This window comes from Mustela erminea, chromosome 3 (genome assembly GCF_009829155.1).
Source record: "Mustela erminea isolate mMusErm1 chromosome 3, mMusErm1.Pri, whole genome shotgun sequence".
Lineage (NCBI taxonomy): Eukaryota > Metazoa > Chordata > Mammalia > Carnivora > Mustelidae > Mustela > Mustela erminea.
The window spans coordinates 63368457-63393650 of record NC_045616.1 but is presented as its reverse complement, the minus strand read 5'-3'; the positions used below and the strand labels follow the sequence as shown (position 1 = coordinate 63393650).

General features: G+C 38.4%; 1 protein-coding gene and 1 pseudogene across 6 annotated transcripts in view; both read right to left on the bottom strand.

Moving 5' to 3' along the window:
• Window positions 1–23259, bottom strand: part of POC5 (POC5 centriolar protein) — a 37805-nt gene extending 14546 nt beyond the window's left edge. The window contains exons 1-10 of one of the 6 annotated variants that reach the window (XM_032335934.1): window positions 23112–23259; window positions 21828–21873; window positions 19073–19168; window positions 15876–16017; window positions 13867–13953; window positions 10876–11081; window positions 9026–9202; window positions 6448–6552; window positions 4632–4811; window positions 2286–2439 (exon numbers count right to left, since the gene is read on the bottom strand). In XM_032335934.1, the coding sequence (XP_032191825.1) occupies window positions 2286–2439; window positions 4632–4811; window positions 6448–6552; window positions 9026–9202; window positions 10876–11081; window positions 13867–13953; window positions 15876–16017; window positions 19073–19156 (1135 nt within the window). In that variant the 5' untranslated portion in view covers window positions 19157–19168; window positions 21828–21873; window positions 23112–23259. Of the gene's footprint in view, window positions 1–2285; window positions 2440–4631; window positions 4812–6447; window positions 6553–9025; window positions 9203–10875; window positions 11082–13866; window positions 13954–15875; window positions 16018–18587; window positions 18688–19072; window positions 19169–21827; window positions 21874–23111 lie in introns of those variants that run through there. The other 5 variants (XM_032335929.1, XM_032335930.1, XM_032335932.1 and 2 more) reach the window with 5 other exon arrangements.
• LOC116586230 lies at window positions 2487–4619 on the bottom strand (annotated as a pseudogene).
• Window positions 23260–25194: the final 1935 nt, after the last annotated feature.

The window sequence follows — 25194 nt, the reverse complement described above, 5'->3', positions numbered from 1 at the left end:
GCTTTTGATAGCAAGTGATTCTGATTGTGTCTTTTTAGGTGGGTAGCAGACTCAATCAGATGTGGAACAAGTACAAAAATGAGTTCTCATGATGGGATTCCCTGGAATAGAGGTAGCTGACTAACTCTTGCTAACGTGGGCTGATTTATGCAGTTCCCTTTTTTTCCCTTTTTTTTTTTTTTCACTGTAATTTAATAACTGTTCTCCTTTTAACTGGGGTAAGTTTTTTAATCTGTAAAGCATTTTTCTACTTTCCTAAAATTGCTTTAATATTTGGCAGGTACCATTTAAAGGCCATTTTTATTGTCACATTTGCCTTCTTCATAAAACTTCTAATTTCCAATCTTTAAGATTTAGGATACTATACAGATTTGAGATTCAGGATTTAGGATTTAGATTTAAGATTTAGGATACTACTGAGACGCACTGCAGATCAAAGACAGCAGAAAGTCAGGACACACAAAAAACCAAGTATTTGTTCTGCTGTGACAAGATAGATACATCATTATTAAAAACTGCTTTTTAAAAAAACTGCTGTTTTAGAGGAAAAAGGGCCAGAAGTAATTTTATCTTGTTAGAATTAAAATTTTTTTAAAGCTTTTAATAAAATGCCACAAAATTACAAATCACAGAGCAAACCTTGCATTAGTTAACACTGAACTTTTGCTTTTGGTAGCTTTACCAACACTACTGCTAGTGTGTCTTACTTTCCTGTCATTTTTAACCCCCATTGTGATGACAGCCATTCAGAACAATTAAGATCCCAGGACTTGGCATTAACTGCAGATAAAAGGAGATTTAAAAGCAACAGGGGCAAAACAAATCATGTTGTATAATTATCAGAATACTTTTTCTCCAGATCCAGTTCTGGATATTTGCCTGTAGGAGACAAAGCTGTATCTGAATTAAAAAATTTAAGATAGTAAAGTTATTAAGGTGGTAGAACACTCTGTCCTAGTCAATTCATAATCTTCTTATGTAGGTTATGAGAAACAGGTCTCTTATAATTGAATGTAGTAAGTATAATTTGTCACTTGTGAAATCTAGGATCTGTTAGAAGTAGATAATTAAATTCTTCAATTTAATACATATAACTTGCTAATAATTACAACTGGTGGTGGTGAGTTTGTTTTCACTGTTGACATTCAATTAAAAGACCATCTATTGAAGAAATCAAGTACTCCTTTGGGTATTAGCAAGATAAACTATTCTGCCCTGAGATTCTAGGATTTCTCACTGCTTCAGAAAAAAATTATTGGCCTTAACATGCTAGTATCCACACCACATGCAATTTAAATAATAAATGTTTGAAGATGTTTTAAAATAAAGGTATGACAACCACAGAAAAGTTATGCACTGGATTGGAATGTTAATGATGTTCAAAATGAAACTGTGTCATTGATAAACTGTGAATCTCAAATATGATTTAATATGAGGATATATCGCAAAAAATGTTCACATATTTACATAAAACAGGTTGATGTGAATTAAGATAGTGATAATTTTATCACTGCTATCATCTTACATGTCAAAGTATGTTTTATCTTTTAAAGAGCTTCCAATTATATTTCACTGCATTTCCAAAAGAACCCTCTGTGAAGCAGGTGGGGAAGATTTATATTATCTTCTTTGCTCAGAGCAGAATACTAAAACTCACCAAGGAAAATAGGCCTCGGTGCAAATTAGTGGCAAAGACTCTAGTCATGTGCTATTCTAAGCCCTGCTGCAGAAACACCCACATAAACCACACAGATCCCAGCTAATACAGGGACTTCTCTTTTCTTAAAATTATTTTACTTGACTGTTGTAGATAGGCCTATATTTATATTTGTTGAAAATTAGTTTTAGTTGGGGTCTTTCTTAAACTGAAAATAAGAATTTTTAAAATGGGAAACCATGACTAGATAAATATTTAATAAACAAAATGGTCCAAGGAATTTGGCTACTTAAAAAAATAAAAATTTTGTACTTGAAGGCATTGCAGTTATTAGTTAAAAGAGCCTTATAATACTGTTTTGTATTCAAAACATCATTTTAACACTGAGCCAAAACACTTAAGAGTTGACAGTTTACTTGATCAGATCTAAGATACCATAAATAACCAAAACTGAGTGAATCTTCAAGGCAGATTTAAAACTGGGTATGACACTACCAAGTTAAAAAATACCAGACCTGGACAAGACATAGTCATTGCAGAAAATCAGTACTATAGACCACATCAATCACTGAAATCTCCTCAAATCCTTTTTGAAAGTAGGCAGAGAACTTTATACAAAATAACTGACCTGTATCACCTCTGTTTTGAAATATAGTCATAGCTTCGAGATTTAATGCACACACACCCCTCATGAAAGCTTTCTTCATGGAATCTTCAAAGTGCTCTTTTTCTTGCTGCATTCTTTGAATCTCAGCTTTTGCATTTTCCAAAGCTCCAGATAACTAAATAAGGGGAATTTTTGAAAAGAATAAAAAGATTGAGACTCAAGGAAGGATATTAACTAGTCAAAACACAGACACTGTGAAGTTATTTTTTTTTACAAAAAGCGGGCTATTTTTATTTACAGTCACAAGGAGTTGACTGACTCAGTGTGACTCAAACCTCAAGGAAACCATTCTACTTCACTCTATTCTGAGTCCTAGGGTGGCCTAGACTGGCCAGAGTGCTGCCTGGGCCCATTCACAGGTTTATAAGTTTCTCAGTGAGAGCAATCTGTGACTCTCTGAGATTGGCCAAGTGGCTGTTGACCATGGTCTCAAAGTCACTGGGAATTATCTTGGGTACTTGGTGACCCAGACTCCTCAAGAAATGGACCGTGGTATTGTCAGCTGACACCCTTCCAGACAGCACATCCTCTGTGTACTGCAATACTATCAGGGCATCCCAGATGTGAACCGATGCCCCTCAGGCTTGCTGCAGATTGCTTGAGAGTCTGAACATCTGGTTGGGGCTCAAATAGGTCTTCATGATCAGGTTGACTCTAATGTGTTCAGTGTCACAGTATGCCTACTTTCACTGTCAGAGGTGAGAACATTACCCTTATGGTACTCCCAGGGACACCCATTAAAGTGCTGACCTAGGCCTTGCTGCTCAGAGAGGCTGGTGCCCACAGTGAGGTGAATAGGGATGGGGACTTCCCTGCCATAGTACTTAACAGCACAGGGTGCTCTGTAATGTCACGGCCTGCTGGGTACCAGCCCAGGATGAGCTCATTTGGAGAGACTTTCTTGTGTAATTCATACACGTTCTTAGTGAATTTCATGCCAACAACTACTTCATCTTTTGATTCACTGGGAGGTACTGAAAAGAAGCTGTTAGTGACTTTCGTTGAATGCTTGTCAACAATTCTCAACAGGGTCCCGAAAACTCAGGCCGTGCTTCTACTGCACTGTCACTCTTCACAATGGAGGCCAAAATGACCTGGCGTGGCTGGACCACGTGGCTGCAGTGGGGACACGGGAAGAGGGCTAGGGGGCTGCACAACAGCCACAGCCGGAGCTGAGCCAGTGCTGGTGCTGAAGCCAGGGGTGGGCTGGGGTTGGGGCTGGGGCTGGGGCTGGAGTGGTGGCAGGAGTCCTTGCTGGCACTGTTAGTGTGGCCCTCTTGTCAAGCTCTGAAGTTATTCTTATGTAAAATACTAAAAACACTTCACCTCTTCCACCACGTATTTCAATTTATTTTAAAAGGTGCATTTTTACTTCTTACTGTCTCTATCAATAAACCATTTTCATTCCTAACCATAAAATCAAGTTTCAAACAAGGGGAATTTCATGCTGGTCCCACCAAAGGTTGTTGATGTGTTTTAATTATATCAAATAGATATGTCATTTCTGACCATAAAACTTTTATGCAGACTATTAAGCAAAATACATTAAAGCCACAGACGGACTCTCATCTCTTCAGAAAAAAAATACCTAAGTGCACTATTAACAGAATTTTTCTATCATTCTTTCTTTTTAATTAAACATTATCTATAGAATTTACAGGGCAAAGTGACATTAGGTACAATCCCATAGGCCAAATCTCAAGGGACTGAATTTTTCTTTTTCAAGTCATCTTGAATTGCAGCAAATTATTTATATAATGAATATTATTTTTAACGTTAAGAACTTAGTCCTATAATGATGAAAAAAGGGTTTTCTTTTAATATTTGATTTCAAGAGGCCCTCTGCATTCTTCACCGTGGTTTTTATTTAATTTTGGGTCTCAAATATTTTCCCTTGGAAACGTTTATTTTGTTAATAAAAGTCAGTAGGAAAATGACTTCAATTTATATGCAACTACTTATCAGAACATAATTTACTTACATTAACATAAGGATAAACATTTTTGTTTTGGGTCTTTATTTTTGGCTCAATAAAGGCCAAGTAAAGAAGCATAAGAAAGCATGCTTTCTTAGAAATGTAAGGGTCTACAAGTGATTTCCAAGGGAAGTGTACATTCAAGAGAGGCAACTAAAGTTTGGAGGTCAGAGTTAAGTTAGTCTTAACTAGTGTTCTCTGCCAGGAAGTCTCATTTGAATCTACACAGCAGTAAATGGAACTGGAGAAATGGGTTACTCTGCCTAACTATAAACAGTATTTTATCTTTTTAATTTTTATTAAAAGAAATTGAAAGTATAAAAAAAGTTTACCACAGCGACTCTGGCTTCATAATCATTGGAAATCTGGACACAAACTTCTTCTGCTCTTGCTTGACAAGCTCGTTCTACCACATCTTTCCACTGTTTCTGTACTATGGATCTCCAGCCTTTCCAGACTTTCTTCAGTAAAGTTCTCTGGAAGTACTGGTCAGCTAGTTTACCTTCATAGGCCTAAATGAAAGTAATATACAACCTCAAAAACACAGTAACTGGTAAATATATTGGCAGTGATATTAAAATACATAATGTAACCCTGAGGTAAGCAGTGTATATATGTTATCATCTAATCCTGTATAATCATATTATTCTCATTTGCAGACAGAACAGGCTTAGAGAGAGGTTAAGTAACCTGCCCAGGTCACACAAATAGAAAGGGAAAAGCCAGCCCCACCTCATTTCAGAACCTAAGCTCTTATCCTTATATCACTGCTGTATGCCACCCATCAAATTAGGAGGAAAAAAAACAAAAACAAAAACAAAAGAAAGGAAACGAGCAACTTGACATTGGCATTATGAGTCTGTATCACCTTTCAGCTGAAAGCAGGTCTAGGCGAAGGACAGAGTGGCTGCAAGGCCGAGAAGGTGGGGCCTATGGCTTTAGGTGCCATTAGTACTCTTCCACCTGGTGGCCACCGCCATAAGCAATGCTAATTTAATTCAGACACTTTGCCATCAAATAGAGTGCCAGATAGATCCAGATAGAAGTATATGCCAGTCTTCTTTTATCAATGGATTTAAATTCTTTTGAAGTAGTTCCAATTTCAATTTTCTTAAATTTGAAAAGCTATTCAAAAACTGATGGTAGCCTCAAGTATTTCAACTAACATTTAAACATAATATATTCTCATCATTTCATTTGATAAATAACTTTTAAAATATGGCATTCTCATTTAAATAGCTCTTTTCAATATGTGTAGGTTACCAGGATTAATAAAAAACAATGAAAGCATAAGAAAGTATCCTTTAAAGAGAAATCCTGTTCCATGATAGTAGTAGCCTTTTCCTTAAGTATTAATTTCGTAGAAGTAAATGCACAGAGATCATTCCATGGCTCACATGAACATCAAATAAAACACACACACACATGCACACACACATACATCCATCCCCTATACTCTTGAGTCTCTATACTGTCTTCCTGTGGGATATACATATATTCTCATACTTTTCCACTTCTGATACTGTCAGAAGTATCAGAACTTACTATTCTTGGTTTATATTTACTCTGCTATCCTGATTCAGCTCTTATTAAAATAAAGATGTTCAAGTTTAAATTATAAACAAACTAAAGAGAATTTTTAAGAAGCTATATAGACACAGTTTTCTTTGATTCTCATCTCTAAGGCAAATCTACACAATAAACACTCACACAATTTTATAATATATTGATACAGTACTGCCTCTTTATGAAGAAGATATATTCAGGCATTTCTGAAGGAGAAACAATATAATAAGCATATGATATGTTAAAGATTATAAATTCTTTCTCCTCATAATCACATCTGACATTAAATTTGTTAAAGGGGCTCCATGACAAGGGCATCTATTAGTCAGGTAAGATCCTTACTAACTTACTACAAAGTGGGAAATGAAAGATCAATTGACCTATAAAATATAAGAGGTGTTTTCCCCAAACTACACTAAAATTCTTTGAAATAAGAGCAACATTAAATTATAAAATTCATTTTGATTTATTAGAAAATAAATCTTTCATTAGCTTTAACAATAACTCTAAAATGTGATCCTAAACCCTTTTGAGTTTCAGAAGTCTAATATCTGTCAGTTATCATTTTGTTTTTATACTTACATCCTGTCTGCATTTAACATGGCCAATTCGCCAGTGGAAGAATGTTCTCATCAACTCTATCCTTTCCTTTTGCTTGCCTATGGCATGAGATAAGCTAGAAATCACCTGTAAATAGCAATTAACTCAATTATTGTGTTGTTACAATAATAGTAATTTGTAAAGTGATTTTCTCATATATCAAAAAATGCTCAAGAGAATACTTATGCATCACTTGTATAGTCATCCAGTTAACCTCTTTATTATCTGTAAAAAGGCCAAAAACCTTGACCACATGAATGCACTACATATCAATGAATGAAAAGGAACAAAAGAAAAGAAAGAAAAATCTTCATTATGTGTATCTTGGCAATCATAAAAAAAAGTTTAGATATATAAAAATTAATATAGTCATTGACATTTAATTCAAGAAAGACAACTACATATTTGAATATTTTGCTACATATACACAAAGTCCCTGTTCCTTAGACTTGAGGGCAGCAACCAGGGTTTTAAACATCTTTCTGGTCCCTAAATACTTTTGGTACTTTGGATTAAAAATTGCTAAGGATTTCCTAGATTCAACAAACTCAAAAAAGCAAACAACAGTTATACTATAATGTTCTTCTTCAGTTTTTCCTGTTCTTTTTTCTTTTTTTAAATCTACGAAGACTTTTAAATTTTATTTATTTATTTATTTTTTAAAAGATTTTATTTATTTATTTATTTGATAGAGAGAGATCACAAGTAGGCAGAGAAGCAGGCAGAGAGAGAGGAAGGGAAGCAGGCTCCCTGCTGAGCAGAGAGCACGATGCGGGACTCGATCCTAGGATCCTGAGATCATGACCTGAGCCGAAGGCAGCGGCTTAACCCACTGAGCCACCCAGGCGCCCGACTTTTAAATTTTAAAACAATATTCTCTCTTACAAAGAACTGAGAAGCCAAAATATATTTTTTAAATTGGCCACATTCAAGCAAGATTTAGTAAATTGGGCATATTTACTGAAAGACATTTATTCTGGTTGTTCTTTAGATAATTTTCAAAAGTGGAAAAGGGTATACATGCTAAGACATTAGTAATATTCCATTTCTTGAGCTCTATAGTGGCGCATAGCTGTTTATCTTATTCCTTTTCAAACTGGACCCATGTACACTCTTTTGTGTGTGATACTTTGAAATTGAAAAATATATATTTAAAATATTTTGGGGTGCCTCGGTGGGTCAGTCAGTTAAGTGTCTGCCTTCCTCAGGTCATGATCTCAGGGTTCTAGGATTGAGCCTTGTGGCAGGGAGCCTCCTTCTCCCTCTGCCCCTCCTGCCTGCTCATGCACTCTCTCTCAAATAAATAAATAAAATCTTTAAACTCAAATATTTTAAAACCTTAGGACAGAGTTTTGAGGGCAATAGAGAAAATGACTGATGTTAGTATCTGATGCTTCAAAAAGTAAATTAAATAAAATGTTTGATTTTATATAATACCTTGAACGCCAAAATAAATATATATTTTTTAAAATATATAATCTTTATCTAGTTCATTAAAACAGTAAATGCTGCATCTGCAGACAAATAGCTGAGGCATTGTTTCTGAAAACCACCATGGCGGGGGAGGGTCAGGAAAAACAGTGGATATATTGCCCATTCTGCTGTTGAAGGTGCTGTCGTGAGGTACAAAATTAGTAAAGACCTGAACCTCACTCTTTTGTTCTTAAGAGGCTAGAAGAAAGTGAAGTACAAAGTATTCTCTGTGTGGGGCATCTGGGTGGCTCAGTCTATTAAGCATCTGACGCCTGATTTCAGAAGTCATGGTCTCGGGGTGGTAACATTGAGCCCAGTGTTGGGCTCCTCTCTGGGCGTGGAACCTGCTTGAGATTCTCTTTTTCTCTCTCCCTCTCCCTCTGACTCACCCACCCTTTGGGCACTTGTGCTCTCTCTTTAAAAAAAAAAAAAAAAAAAAAGTGCTGTGTCTATAATAATAGGAAAAAATTTTTATCAATGAATAAAGACATATCACAAATAAAATGTGATATACTTAAAATGGCCCCTAGAAACATAGTTTAACATGGGGGTAATGCTGGTTCCATGATAATCTCTTAATAACAGTTAGGAAGAAAAAGACTGGGGAAAACAATTAAGTGTCCCAATATTTAGCATGCACTTTTAAAACTTTAAGCACACTCATGGTGGTGACAAAGATTAAATGACATGACCCTGGCATGTTTAATAGGATGAATATATCTTATTTCTACGCATCTGGGTTTTTTTTGTTTTTTGGTTTTTTTAAAAGATTTTATTTATTTGACAGACAGAGATCACAACTAGGCAGAGAGGCAGGCAGAGAGAGAGGAAGCAGGCTCCCCGTCAAGCAAAGAGCCGGATATGGGGCTCTATCCCAGGACCCTGGGATCATGACCTGAGCTGAAGGCAGAGGCTTTAACCCACTGAGCCACCCAGGCGCCCCTCTGTGCATCTGTTTTTGTTTTTTCCAGCTTCTGAAACAATCTTCCCTTTGTATCTCGTATGACCTAAATAATCTGTTCCTGGCATTTATTACCTAGCAAGATCTTTATTCATCTCACTTAAAAAGAAATGTAAAAGTGAAGACCTCATCTTTTCTCCCGATGGAAACTTCATAGGCTTTTTGCAGCTCCTTCAAGCTGTTGATCTGGTTGCACAGTTGTTTTAAGTGTGCTGCATGTTTTTCTTTCTCTTTTTTCATTTCCATTCGGTGCCAGTCAATAAAATTAAGTCTCCATTTGCTTAGTTCAGATATGATGTTTGTCTGAAAAATAAATACACCAGCAATTAAGCAGTTTGTTTAACATTACTTCTTAAAATTACACTGAAATTAAGAAACATTAAAGATAATCAGAACAAGTTGGGCGCCTGGGTGGCTCAGTGGGTTAAGCCGCTGCCTTCGGCTCAGGTCATGATCTCAGGGTCCTGGGATCGAGGCCCGCATCGGGCTCTCGGCTCAGCAGGGAGCCTGCTTCCCTCTCTCTCTCTCTGCCTGCCTCTCTGCCTACTTGTGATTTCTCTCTGTCAAATAAATAAATAAATAAATAAATCTAAAAAAAAAAAAAAAAAAAAAAAAAAAAAGATAATCAGAACAAGCAATCAACATAAGAACTATTTATAAAAATCCCTAATGAAAATGTCTTCAACAGCCATGACTGTTGTTCTCAGTTCACATTCGCCATACTAGGGAAATGAATTTTTTTCCTATTTTAAGTTATTTTGTATGAAACCTTGTTGTTCTTTAAAAAAAAAAACAAACTTCAGGTCTCCTTCACTAGTAAACAGATACTTTGTTTATTCAAGGACTTCAATGTCCATATTAAGATGGCTCAGGGAAAGCAGAAATGTAGGCATATGGCTGAGGCTCAGCCATAGGACTGGGAAATTACTTAGATAGAAGTGGATAGTGGAAACCATGGGACTGATGCTTTCTTCCTCGAAATCATTTATCACAAAGGACATTGTACAACAAACTGCTGAATCTGACCCCTCTTCACTCTACTGACTGGCATAAGTAAAAATACCCAAAAATCATGTTATCAAAGAAACTAGGTAACAATATGATTATCTGAACCTAGAACAAATTAAATGACTGGGAGTGGCTACTCCACTGAACTCACACCATGATTAGAAGGATGAAACCTGTTCCACGGGGGAAAAATGGTAACAACTATAATGAAAGATTATTTCTAAAATTTATAGTTTTAAGTAGTAGAGAAATATAAATGCCATAGAACTCTCATGACCATAATTTCACTGTGAATGTGAAATCAGTTGTCTCAAACTATGTTTCAGAAAAACTGTCATTTTCTGCATTATATATTAAATAGCAGAAAAAAAAAAGAAAAGCCATTTCTGTAATACTTTGTTTTATTTAGAGGCCAATAATATCACTAAAATAATCAGATTTTATAGTCTTAGCAGTTACACACCATGGTTGCTCAAAGCAGCTATAAAATGAATACACGTTGCTAAAATTGGATCTTGTGTTTCCTACAAAAGGAGACGTTTCCCTTCATCACAGCTATGATATGGTCAGGCTTCACTAGGTGTCTGTGTCACACATAGACTGAGTCCTTAAAAACATCTGAGAAATCCAGTGGAAACCCATAGTAGCTCTTTCTACTGAAAAGTATGCTATTCAAAATGTGGGTCCTGGACTCGCAGAATCACCTGGGAGCTTGTCAGAAATGCATATTCTCAGGGCCCTGGTCAAGACCTGCTGAACGACAAGCTGCTGCTTAACACAATGAGCCGTATGGATAATAAAGACTGAGAAATACAGATTTAAAACACTGGACTGATCTTCTCAGGAACTCTTTAGTTTTTAATTCTTTTCACAAAATCTTTCGATTCAAAGAAAACAGTGAGTAGTGGGATCACAAGCAGAACTGTTATCCTACATATTAAACAACTGTAACTGAACAAGTGTAATACCTTAAGCCCTGAACTCCAAAGATCCAGTACATTTTCCATCTTCTGAAGGTTTTCATCTGAAATAAGAAAATCGCTCACAACGATTTCATGGACGTCTGCATGACTAGAAATAGACGCTGGTGAGGAAGAGTCACCTAAGAGGTTAGAGCTGAAAAAATCCATGACAGGGTGTGAGGGTTTCCTTGGTGACGACACTGGCGATGACCCTGGAGAAGAAGGAAAGGTATTGTGGTCAGGCTGGAGGATGGATAACCCAAATGTAAGGAGTTCTAATGGAGGGTGACATGTCAATTACTCACCGAGGTGGAGTAAAATGCAGAGAAATGACCTCTCAGTGTACTTACTTTTAAATTGCGCTTAGGCTGAAATTAATACTGTAATTTTAGTCCTGTCACTGATTGAGGACTGACAAGCATGAGATGCCTCCTACCCTCCCTTCCCAAAATGACCTCTGTCCCAATCAAGGATGCTTCATATATCCAGTTCCAGTGTGAACTGAAGGTATTATCATCTGCATCATCATATCAACATTTACTAAGTGCTTACTATGTTCCTGTAATAAGTGTTGTAAAGATGTGCTCTCCTAATACATGCTGGTCTGAGAGATAGGCATTATTATCTCCACTTCACTGATGAGGAAACAGGTTCAGAAAGGGTTAAGCAACATAACCAAGGTCCCAGTGGTTGTATACAGGTCATTACTACTTTATGTAAAACACTGGTATGTGTTTTAACATGACTAAAATTCAACTCTCTAAGTAGAAAGAGACTAGTACATACTAGTACAGATAATAAGATAATCAGTTGTAAGGCACACTGTTGGCCTTCAACATATGGGTGAAAATATGTACATATATATGCATACATATAGGTCTATATATGTATATATGGATATCCATAAGGATATCCATATATACAATACATACACATAATTCCCACCCTCTGCCCCTATACATGGTGGAAGGGTGGGGGATAGAGGGATAGGTGAAAGAGCCAGAAGAACTGGCATCTCCTTTTAAAAAGCAAAAAATAGAAAAGGTTACTTTTTTATCACATGTGCATGCTGGAATTAGAGACTATTTATCATCATTTCTCACATACTTCAGTTTTGTTATGAGGGTCCTAACAACCAAGATTAAAAGCCCTCCCTATCTTCCTTAGTGAATGAGATGAGTCAAACAAAGATAAGGCTAGTACAGAACTTGTTACTTAAAAGTAAATCAAGAATTCTTTGTGAAAGGGAAAGTCATTCCCTATTATATATTTTTACATAAACAATTTGTCAACAAATGGTTTATGCTAGTCAAATATGAGATACTACCTACCTATTCTGAAGAATAATCCCAAAGAATAAAAGCAGAGTGACAAAGTATGTGAATGTTTTCTTTCACTAGATTTCACCAAGATCAGGACTTGTGGGAAATATAAGAGGCTCTGCTTTTTATTTTTTATTTTATTTTTTTACCTTTAAAAAAAGATATTTATTTATTTATTTGACAGAGAGAGAGAGAGAGCACAAGTAGGCAAAAAAGCAGGCAGAGGGAGAGGGGAAGCAGGCTCGCCACTGAGCAGAGAGCTTGATGCGGGGCTTGATCCCAGGACCCTGAGATCATGACCTAAGCCGAAAGCAGAGACTTAACCCAATGAGCCACCCAGGTGCCTCTTTATTTTTTATTTTTAAACATATATCCACTTTTTAAAAATAGAATCACATAAATGAAGAACTTGAAATGTCCCCCAGGGATTACACTGCCCAAGCCTTTTATTTACAAGTGAGAAAACTAAAGGGTAAAGATATTTCTTATGCGATGGCTTAAATGGCCCATACATTATATAACACTTAGTCACAGGGCAAGGAAAATGTTCTATTTTAATTATTTTAAAACATTCTGTGTCAAAGGAAAAGTTTCAGTCTGGGGCTAGTATCCTTTTATAACCGCTGTAACACTTGCTCCTCTCTCCTTTCAACAAAGAAAAGCAGAGTTCAGGCTGAATACAACACATTCACCAGGGGTATTCAATCAAAACTTAATAATTGTGTTTTAGTTTCATTTATTTTTACCACTTTTTTTTTCAAAGATTTTTATTTATTTATTTGACAGACAGAGATCACAAGTAGGCAGAGAGGCAGGCAGAGAGAGAGAGCAGGAAGCAGGCTCCCTGCTTGAGCAGAGAACCTGATGCAGGGCTCGATCCCAGGACTCTGAGATCATGACCTGAGCCGAACGAAGGCAGAGGCTTCAACCCACTGAGCCACCCAGGTGCCTCACCACTGTTTTCTTTTATAAAAAGGGCATATTAGAGTTTTATAATCAGCAATGGCACATACAAATTTTCCTTTAAATGAATTTAAGCAAAAAATGAATATATCTGAAGAAAAAACACAAAAAGATAGAACAAGTGGTATGAAGATAGGACAAAAATCATATACAAATGCCTGAATGTTGGGAAATAACGCACTGGTTCATGAAAACATTTAAATGGGCCAAACTCTCTGACATCCCAATAATTCTTCTAAAGGATTTGCCCTCTAACCTAGCAGTTTTTTTGTTTTTTTTATTTTATTTTATTTTATTTATTTATTTGACAGACACAGATCACAAGTAGGCAGAGAGGCGGGCAGAGAGAGAGGAGGAAGCAGGCTCCCTGCTGAGCAGAGAGCCCGATGCGGGACTCGATCCCAGGACCCTGAGATCATGACCTGAGCTGAAGGCAGCGGCTTTAATCCACTGAGCCACCCAGGCGCCCTAACCTAGCAGTTTTAAGAAAGGATGCCACACACTATAATACATTAACCTGTCTTAATTGTAGTATTTTGGAATTTTATGAAATTATTTTAAACAGTTATTAGTTAATAAATTAGCAACAGCAACATTTAAAAATCCTGCCAATAAGTAATATGCTGAAATTATTCCTCTTACTACACAAATGTTTTTCACCAAACCACATAATGTCATATATTAATAAAAAGAAGCTAAGGAAAAGTCATACCATCTGTCTTTGAATGACTTGAAATATTTAAGTCACATCCTTTTCCAACTTCCATTCTTGTTTCTCTTACGACAGGGCTATTTCCTGCTGAAAAGAAAATTAAAAAAAATTTTTTTAATTAAACCAAACAACTCTCATATTAAATGCCTAAATGCACATCCCTAATTTAAGAAGGTAACAGTATCTAAGATTTTAGAACAAGCAAAATACAACATGCTGGGGAATGAGGAACACTAAGTCAAAGAATAAGAAGAAAGAAAAAAATCTGAGACTAGAAAACATCTTATTGTACTATCAGGAAGCTCAACTTTACCCACCAAATACAGATGAAAGAGAATTCAGCCTACTATAGCATTCAATTCATACTAAGAGACTAAGTGGATAAATGACATTAGAACTTGGAAAAAGCTGTGCTATATTATAACACAGGTATTTCCAGGTGCCTGCTGTTCTTCACTAGTTGTAATCAAACAAAAATGACAGTGGTTCCCCCAGAACAGAGACTACCTCACTTCCACCTTAGGAACCCTCACTCAATATACGGTGAAAAGAAAACAGGAAAACTTCACAAGGATGGCTGTGTTTGAGGCTTATATATACTTTACCAACCTCCACATAGCCTTAAACCAAGCAACAGCAATACCAAGAGGAGAAAATGGGATGATAAATTTATAAATTCTAACCAAGTCTACGTGTGAATTGGGATATCTAAATTCACTGCATGTTGTATGCTTAGATCTCAAACTCTTTGTGAAAAAGGCAGAGTATTAATGAATAAATACTATCTTGCACGCTAGAAAAGAACAGGTCTTGAATCCCTGGGGCAAGGAAAGGAATCCTAAATTGTGTCACTGGGAACAATAGTACAGTAGTAGGGCAGCCAGTGGAAAAGGAAACAAGATTTTGGTGATCACCAAAAGGGTAGAGACACAGAAGGCAAACACATGGCTTGATTATTAAACATTTTATGACAGTAGGCAGCACTTTGGGTTTGCTCAGCAGGAACTACAGGCTGAGGTACCCAGTGTAATCAAAACATGGTCAAGATCACTGATGAAGAATGAATAAATCCCAGGGTCCGATCTCTTGAAATCAGTTAAAATTTTGGGCAGAAAATGTTCAGTGTTAGAATGTTTAGTGTTAGGTTCTGGTCCTATTTGATGATCCAATGCAATAGGCTGAAGACTAAAGAGCAATGGAAATTCCATGTCTGCAGAGGGAGAGGAACCAAATACCAGGGCTGTAATTTCCCATAAACCCACAAGCCCGCTGACTCTGAGTAGGCTGTGTCCTGTACCTTCAAGGACAGATCCTTGGAGTTATGACTATTTTTCATACCTGCCCATTGCCAGGCCCATCTTAGGAGGGCTTTCTGTGCCCTTTTAAGGAATATTTACTTAGGGTGAGCTGTTTCGGATCTTGTACTTTACTGAATACGGAATGGATAGGTGAAAGGAGGTTTATTCTCCTTTTTCCACCTTCCATTCATCTATCAATATACTTCTTGGTATGTATTAGCTTTCAATTCTGTTCCTGACATAGTCCAAAATGGGTTCATCTTTGTGGTGATAATCCAAACAGTCTTCCATACTCACAAAAATGCTGCCGACAAAGTCCTAGCAATGGTTCATAAACTTAGAAGGTTCTGAGGGTTACCTATCTTTAATTTGGGGCCTTGGGCAATTAGTTTCCAAAATAACCCTGGTATATAACCGACTGGAGTAAGTAGAGATGCAGTATATTCCACTGAGCAATATATAATGGCTACTGTGTTGCTTTAACACTACTGTTTTTCATAAAAGTAATAGTCCAACAAAGTTCATATAAAAATCCAGCTGTCATATAAGAGCCAAGAGTAACATTAAAATGGAAAAAGTTCCCCCCAGATGATAGTAATACACAGGACTGAGAAGAATCACTGGAGAAGCATTTTTGCAATCCTAGGTCAACAGCATTAATGAGCTCAGTAACATCTTAAATTAAGAGATATCTTTAAAAATATACATAACCTTGATTATGAAGAGTATTATCAATTATAGTAGGAACCCGCACATCTGGCACCACTTCTCCTTTAGAATGACATGGCTGTAGAGCACCTGATTCAATGTTTGGAGTCACAATAGTGTAACGAAGCAGTTCTTCATACTCTTCCTATGAGAAGCCAAGGACAAAGAATGTATTACAATAGTCACAATGGATATTCAGGCAAAGAACAATAAGGCCCAATTAAAAATGTTCTCTACTTCAGTTCTCAAAATAGTATTCCCATGTCATAAGGAATGTGTACTTTCTTAAAAACAGGACAAATCCAACAAGTAAACCTACCCAGATTGCTTCCAGTGATAGGACCTTAGTACACAGATTCCTTCAGTATGTCAATTTAGCAATGGTGACACAAAGGTAACCTAGAGTAGGTGCCTGAAGCCAATCAGCAGCTCCAAGGCAGAAGAGCCCTCCCTCCAAGGCAGCTCCTTGCAGGTGGGCAGAGACACGGTTAGCCAAATGTCTGCTTTTCAGAAACCTAGTTTGAAGATGTTCCTCCCAAAGACTCCACAATAGGACAATCTAGGGATGAAAAGGAGTTGGATCGTGGCTTTCCGACAGCCACGATCCAAAAACAGCCACTCAGCAACAACCCTGAGTCTCTTTTCACAGCATGGAAAGAGTATAAGGGAAATATTGGAAGAGAACAAATACTGAAGATAAAAAGAGAACATGAATGCAAACCTGTTCCACTCTAGCTGCTGAAACCTCAGGGCACATGAGAAAGGAGTGATAAAAAATAGAGGAGACAAAGTGTAGACCTTATGCAAATATTCCTTAGGTTTAAAAAAAATTAGAATTTCCTAACACAGATACTTAGCTATTTCTTTAGCCAAATCAGAAAAGGATACCTGTGAAGTAAAAAATATAGTGGAACTTAGTCTCTATTCACAAGGGGTTGGTCATAATGTAACAAATATTCCTACTAAAAGGAGTCATTTCTAAGAGTCTTATGCACAGACCCAGAGAATATCATTGTATTATAAAACTGGGGGGAAGGTTTTCAAGAGTGTTAAATGTTATTATTCTAAAGGATTATTTTGTATTAATTTTTCTCCGTAAGAAGTTGTTTAGCTCAGATAGAGAACTATCATCTTATTAGTCATAACTGTTTTATTATTTGGATTCACCTTCAGTTTGAAGATAACCAATGGTCAAAGCTACCTCTTTGAAGGGTCCTAGTCAATACCTGAAGTGAATTAAGTGAATTCTGTCTAGTATTATATATATATATATATATATAAAATATGTAAATATATAAAAAATATTTTATTTATTTATTTGACAGAGAGAGAGAGAGAGAGATATCACAAGTAGGCAGAGAAGCAGGAAGAGAGGAAGGGGGACGCAGGCTCCGGCTAAGCAGAGAGCTCTATGTGGGGCTCAATCCCAGGACCCTGAGATCGTAACCTGAGCTGAAGGCAGAGGCTTAACCCACTGAGCTAGCCAGGCACCCCATAATGGGTTATTTTTTATTTAAGGATCAAAATTAATCACTATTGGGCACCTGGGTGGCTCATTCGTTAAGCCTCTGCCTTTAGATCAGGTCCTGATCCCAGGGTTCTGGGCTCAAGCCCTGCTTCGGGCTTCCTGCTCAGCGGAGAGCCTGCTTCTCCCTCTTCTCCTGTTTGTGTTCCCTCTCTTGCTGTGTCTCTCTCTGTCAAATAAATAAATAAAATCTTTAAAAAATAAAAATAAATAAATCAATATTGTCTTTCTACTCTGGAGATTTATTCTTTTGATGTACAGCTTTGTCTCCTGACAAAATGACAACCTGGGAACTCACAAAGTGTTTACATTTTTTAAAAGGTTTACAATATCTGGGTTTTTTCCCCCACCAGCAACAAGCTGTTCTTAGTCATTAGCTGAGTGTCCTACAATTCAACTCAATTCTGACACTATCCACTGCAGATAGCAGCAGATTCCACAGAGTAAGGGCTCAGTGCCGAAAGACTTCACCTCCCCCAATCTCAGACACTAGTAGCAAGCCCAAGCCTTCCTGGAGCTCAGGGTGGGTAGGTCTAAAAGTTCCAACTCTCTAAACATGTGGTTGGCTCCTCAGCAACCAGGGGGGTGCAAAAGTCACCTTGTAGTGTAACACATTTATCACTCTCATTATTTAAGAAATTTCAAAGGTTTTTGACATTGTGTGCCAAAAATAGGGATGAGGACCAAAATATATTTATTATAAATCGCAATATCAAAAGTATAAATGAGTTAATCAATTCTTTTCTAAAGGAAGTCTGGAAAAGTTAGAGATAAAAACTTCAGGAAAGCACTGTTACCTTAAAAGACAGTACTAGGTAGAAGTACATCCAAATGGAAGGCAAGGATGAAACATGTACCTAACAATTCCAGACTACTTTTACCCTAATAAAAAGTCACAGCTATTTTTTCAATAGCTTCCCAATTTCTAAATCTGTAATTTCAATTAAAGGAACACATATGTTTCATAAAATATCTTCTTAAAACTTTTCTCATATTACAGTGTCAAAAACAACTTACTCTATTGAAGCATAAACATAACATCCAGTTTTCCCCTTGTAACTAATAGAACTATAAAATTCAAGCTATGTATCAGCTCTCACACTTAAAAATCTACTCTAGAAATCTGAATCCACATTTCCAATAATAAACATTTAGAAATAAATGTAAAAGAGTTCATTAAAAAACCACACCATTTATCTGTCACCATCCAGGTCCCGCGCAGCAGAACGTGCTGAACGTTGTAGCAACAGGGATTAGAACCTCGAGTAGAACACGAAGGAATCTAAGTCCCCAGAACTCTGGGTGGTTTGATATTATACTAATTTGCATTAAAGTGAAAGCAGCATTCAGAACAGAGACCTATACTGAGAAAACCTTCAGAAAAAAGTTTCTTGAGATTTCCAGCTTCTCTCATTGTGCTGTTTGAATCTTTTGCATGAAAAGTGAAGAGTTCATGACTATTTTCTGAAAGGTTCAAACAATGTAAGGTATGTGTGTCCCAAAGTCTGTGAATTCTTGACATCTGATATTATTATAATTTGTTATACACTATATATAAAACATCATTATAAATGTAAATGGCATGAATAAGGGAAAAATGTATTCCTAGTTTTCCCTCATATTGTCCCTTGTTTAAAATAGAGAAGTCATGACAAATTTAGACATGTCTTCCTACCTGAAGATCTGAAGAGACAGAACTGCCCCGCTCAGAGTCATTCTGTAAAACGGGAAGTGAGCCTTTCTCCTCATCTGATGACATTCTACACAAACACTACAACATAATAGAAAATCACTTGATATTTAAACTAAAATAACATGTTCTCTACATATACACACATCCTATCCTATAAATAATAATCCCGTGAAATGTTAAAATCACTCAACATATTGAGCACCCACAAATAATTAAAAAAAAAAGTAAAAGACTCAATTCCCAACAGCAGTGAGTTTTTAATATAGTCAAGAAGATGACACAAATCTATGAAAGGTTAAAGAGAAATGGGAGCTTGTCAGACATATCCACAATGGGGTCTGCTGAGAATAGATAGCGATCATTGTACTTTTTTTAAAAAATATTTTATTATGTATCTGAGAGGGACAGTTAACAAGAGAGAGTACATGAGGTGGGGCGGCGGGGGGTGGGGGGAACAGAAGGAGAAGCAAGAGCTTCGTGACTCCTTGCAGAGCAGGGAGCTGGATGCAGGGCTAGGGACCCTGGGATCATGACCTGAGATGAAGGCAGATGGTTAACCAACTGAGCCACCCAGTGTCCAATGATCAACGTTCTTGAGCAATGTGTGGCAATCTGTGTGCTGTATGTTTTCCTGTAAGATAACTGTGCAAATGCTTTTGTGCAAATGCTTTGCTTGAGAAACTTAACATTTGGGAATATTTTAAGAAAAGCAAGACTGTACAGAACAATAGATTCCTACATGCCACAGAAAAATTGTTAAAAGCCCTAACCAAAAAAATAAAATTTCTAGTAAACAAATTATTTAAAGGACAAGTACTGAGGCAGCTGGGAGGCTCAGTTGGTTGAGTGTCTGAATCTTGATTTGGAGTCAGGTCATGATCTTGAGGTCCTGGGACTGAGACCCATGTTGGGCTCTGCGCTCAGCGTGGAGTCTCCTTGGGATTCTCTCTCCCTCTTTTCCCCCCTACTCTCCCTGCTCGTTTGGGTTCTCTCTCTAAAATAAATAAATCTTTAAAAAAAAAACATAAAGGACAAGTAGTGACTATTCAAACTATCTGAACACAGTTATATGGAAGACAATGGTGAGGAATGTAAGATGAAAAGTCCTGTTCTCATGGATTATAATCTGTAGAGACAGCCAGACATACATAAAATATAAATGATTAACCAAAAAAAAGAAGAAAAAAAAAGCTAGTACACCAAAACAACAGAGAGGTACAAAGTAGGGAGGAAAGAGTAGCTATTTTTCATGGGGTAGGATCATGATGGTGAAGAAGTGGAATGGAAAGAGAGTAGGTTTTCATGGAAAAGATGAACCAGGTATTGAGATCTAACAGATTAAAGCTGTGAGGATGTGCTAGGCATTCGAGCAGCAAAAGCAGACACAGAGGCATGGGCGTGTATGCCAGGAACATAAGTGGTTTGTAAGGCTGAAGCAAAGAGTGCAGAGCAAGACTTGGCAAAGGATTGAACAGGCAAGGAAAGGGGCAGCCAGAACATGGAAGATCATGATCATGTCAGGTCAAAAAATGTGTTTTTTACCTTAGAGAGGTAACTGCAATGTTTTAAACAAGGGATGACATGATTAGGCTTGTATTGTAATGTCGGCAGCTTCCAGATTTCTGGTTTGGTAATCAGACAGATAATTGTGCCACTCTCCAAGGCAAGAAATGTAGGAAGGTAAGCAGGTTGGACAGAGGACAATGGGTTCAGTATCAGAGGAGTTGGGTGTGAGGCATCTGAGACAGGAAGTGTAGCTTTAGATATGCAGGATATGGCCCCAACCATTACACTATACACCAGAGACTGCCATTCACAAGGGCTACAATGTGAATGGTGCTTTCTGGAGTTAAGCAGTGAGGGAGCTCTGCCCTGGAGGTACAGGGTAGAGATCAAGTTTGAGGAATCATCAGCATAACGGGAAATACTGAACATGGGAGAGGATAAGATCACGTATAAAAAGGAGTGTCAGAAAGAGTTCTTATTCTGAGGTCCATACACCCAAATTATATGCAATATTTTTAGAATAAATGCATATGTGTATTTTTCTAGTAAGAGGATCCTTAGCTTTTTTTAAAAAAATATTTATTTGTGGGGCGCCTGGGTGGCTCAGTGGGTTAAAGCCTCTGCTTTCGGCTCAGGTCATGATCCCAGGGTCCTGGGATCGAGCCCCGCATCGGGCTCCCTGCTCCACAGAGGAGCCTGCTTTCCTTCCTCTCTCTCTGCCTGCCTCTCTGCCTGCTTGTGATCTTTGTCTGTCAAATAAATTAAAAAAAAAAATATTTATTTGTGAGAGAGAGAGAGAGATAGAAAGCACAAGCAGGGGAAGCAGCAAATAGAGAGAGAAGCAGGATTCCCACTGAGCAAGGAGCCTGATGTGGCACTTGATCCCAGCACCCTAGGATCATGACCTGAGCCAAAGGCAGCCGCTTAACTGACCGAGCCACCCAGGTGTCCTGAGGATCCTTAGCTTCTAATATGTGTTCAGAGGGGTCTATAACCCTAACAAAGTTAAAGGCCTACTACAGTAGTGGAAGGAGATTAAAAACTAGAAACACTAACATTTAGTGTTTCTAATTCAGCTCTTCTAAGAGAAGAGCCAGACAGAAAAGGAAGTCAGAGTGGTAGAATTATCAGAAAGAAAAGCATCATAAAAACTTGGGGAAGGGAATGCTTAGTCAGATGCCAAAAAATTGGGGTCTCCTGAATACTGCAGTAAGAAGTTGCAGACATTTACCTGAACAATTTCAGTGGAAGGTGAAACAGGTCTCAATCACAGCAGCCTGAAAAATAAATGAAATAAGAAAATTCAAGTAGAAAAGTCAGATACGGGGAAAAGTACAATATTAGAAAGGAAACATGGGCTGGGATTCGTTCATGAAAACTTAACTTTATTCATTATTACTGTGTACACACCTGGTAAGTAAACTAAGTCGCAGCATGGCTGTCTTTAGTTAAGCCAATTAGGGAGGATAAAATAAGCACACACACGCCCAGCAAGGAAGGGCTGCTTCATGGACGTCAAATCCACCACCCTGGTAACCTGGTTAATTTCTATATTCATTCACTTCTTTCAGAATGTATTCCCATGCCCGATAGACAGCAGGAGTGGAGGTGGGCTGGTGCCGATTATTCAATAAAGAAATAAGTTGAAAAGTTGGGTCAGAATTCAAAAAGAGTCTCTGAATAGACACTGCAGCCACAAAACAACTACTGTATTTTTGGAAAATAGGACATTAGGCCTTCCATCCGCCCTGCTTTGATGCCAGCAAGGTACGACAGTTTCTTTGAAACTCTACAACCGTAGCATTTTCTTACTGTTTCTAGGTTCAGAAAGGAGAAAAATGAAGCTTGCTTTAATGGGTGGCAGATGTGAATCAGTTCACTAAATTTCCAATCTTTTCTAATCCAAGATACTAGAAACCACGAGATAAGAAGTTCTGGGTACTTCTCGATTGCCAGAGAAATCAAAGTACGTCTTGGTAAATACCTGGCTGCTAAGGAAAGAGGGGTCCAGGAATTCAAATGTAACCCCAAGAGACAGGAAGAGTGAATTAATGTGCAAGCTGGCAGCAGGGTGACGTCCCCGCGCTCTTCACCCATCTTAGCTGCAGTAGAGATACGCCAGCCCCGCCCCACGTAAGGGACTAGAAGCAGAGGACACCAGGTGTGAAATTCTGGAAGGGCTAGAAGTTCTCTTCGATTACCTTCTTTCCCACCGTGGCTTGAATCATACTCTTTAAAAAAGCGTTAGCCATGGTTACTTTTCCCCCTTACGTTTTAAATGACCAGAACCTATGGCGATAGGAACCGCTATACTTAAAGTACCCCTCACTCCTGTCCTCTGTTCCCGGACCCCTCGGAGGGGGAAACGTCTGCACCTTGCGACCCGCAGAAGAGCACATAGCCCACGTCTCGGGGAAGACGCCACCGGCTCCGTACTGAGTCCCGGGAGCGGAAACCGGAGCCGAGGCACTTTCAACCCCACTCCACTCCCTCCGTCGGGGGCGCCGCTACCCACCGTCGCGGCTCTCCACAAACCCAGACGCCTGCCTCCCCTTCTCCTCGCCGCGTCGTAGCCGAAACAACAGCGGTAAACCGGCTCCCTTGGCAGCGACCTGACAGTTTCAAACTGCAGAGAGGAATAAAAGACGGCCTTGTGCATTGGCCCCGAACTTCAGCAACCTGGGATTTGATTGGTCCCAGACTTGGGGGCGGGGCTCTGGACCGCTGAGGGGAGACGCCGGTATTAGGTTACTTAGGGAGAGCCGTGCTCCCGGCGCTGGCGTGTAAAGAGGGGGCGGGCTCTTAGGGAGCCCCGCCCAGCTTCTGAGAGCTAAGTACTGCGCGTGCTCAGTTTCCGACTGCGGCTGCGACTGAGGCGGCTATGGGAGTGGTTTTGGTTAGAGGATGGCAAGCTGGTCTCAAGTCAGCCAGGGCGGTATGTTGTCAATTTTCGATAGTACCCGAGGCCAGTGTGTGTGGTCCTCGTGCATAAGAATCATCTGCGTCCATAATGTCCTGCAACAGAATCACTTGGAGGTGCTTTTTCTGACCCCCCCCCCCCCACCTTGATTCCTTCCGTCTTAGAGCCAGGGAATCTGAGGGTTTTTTTGTTTTGTTTTTTTTAAAGATTTTATTTATTTATTTGACAGAGAGAAATCACAAGTAGATGGAGAGGCAGGCAGAGAGAAAGAGAGGGAAGCAGGCTCCCTGCTGAGCAGAGAGCCCGATGCGGGACTGGATCCTAGGACCCTGAGATCATGACCTGAGCCGAAGACAGCAGCTTAACCCACTGAGCCACCCAGGCGCCCCGGAATCTGAGTTTTTAACAAAGACTACCATTGATTTCAATGCAGGGTTCAGCGGACCACGATTTAAGAAACTGCTGGACTAGGTTTTACTAATAACCTCAAGGGTGTCAAATTGCAAGTCGGACCCTTCTGGCGAAGTGATTATGAACCCTGTAATAATCAGGTCATAATTATATCCTGGCTCTATCGCCTATTCAGTCACCTTGGATAATGCTACCCACATAATAGGGCTGTAGGAAGATTAAATGAGTAAATATATCTAAAATACCTACCACACAATATCAGAACTACTAGTCTTTCAACTTGTATTAGCAACAGATGTGGTTAAAGGTATCTTAGGATCCAGGATGCAAAGGATGCGCCTCAATCTGGAGATCAAATAATGAGATCTGGGTGAGTTTTCAGACTCCCTTTGTTACCTGGAGGACGAGGTATCTGGATTTTTTTTTTATTTGTTTGTTTGTTTGTTTCTGTAGATAAAAATGGCAAAACCTGGGTCTCATCTTCTTACCTGTTGGTAGAACAAGACCTCTACCAATGAGGAAGAGCAGGCAGTTTCTCTGGCACAAGCTATGCTTGTGTTCCAACCCCAGGCCCCTCTATACCATGGTTATTATAAACAGAACACATTCCTACTAATGCATATGAATTCATAACTGGTTGAGATTGGTGTTTTTTAATTGAATTGCCACCTGGTGATTGCATACACTGTGATCATTACTGATGCACTTATCCTTTTGCTCTCCCGCCACTTTGGCTCCATGTTGCTCTTCTTTGTCTTCTCTCTTTTAGGGGATAGATTTTGTAGAAAACCACTGGTTAAGACATCTCTATTCTTCTGTGAAGCTACAGAGAAAGAGACCAAACCTAATCTGGATGTTATGAATTTGAAACTCATTCTTTTCCTAAGCTTCTTAGAGAAGGGAGAGGAGGGAGCTGGAGAGAGAGAATCAAGCACCCGCAAACTCACAGTAATTAAGTTTCCAGCTTGAACCCTCCATAATTATTCATTCAAGAACATTTATTTAACATTCATCATATGCAAAACGTTTTGTTGGTGCTAGGAATACAGTGGTAAACAAAATACACACAGTCTGCCCTCATGGAATTGGGAACCCACACATGTGAATAAAAAATTATGAGTTATGTTTGAAGAGAGGGGAAATCAAGAAATGGCTATTTGAGAACATACATTTAAGCTGAGACCTGAGGATGAACGAATAAAGACCTTATTTTATCTAATAAATACACATGTGTTACTATGTTCTGGGCACTCTACTCATTAACTCA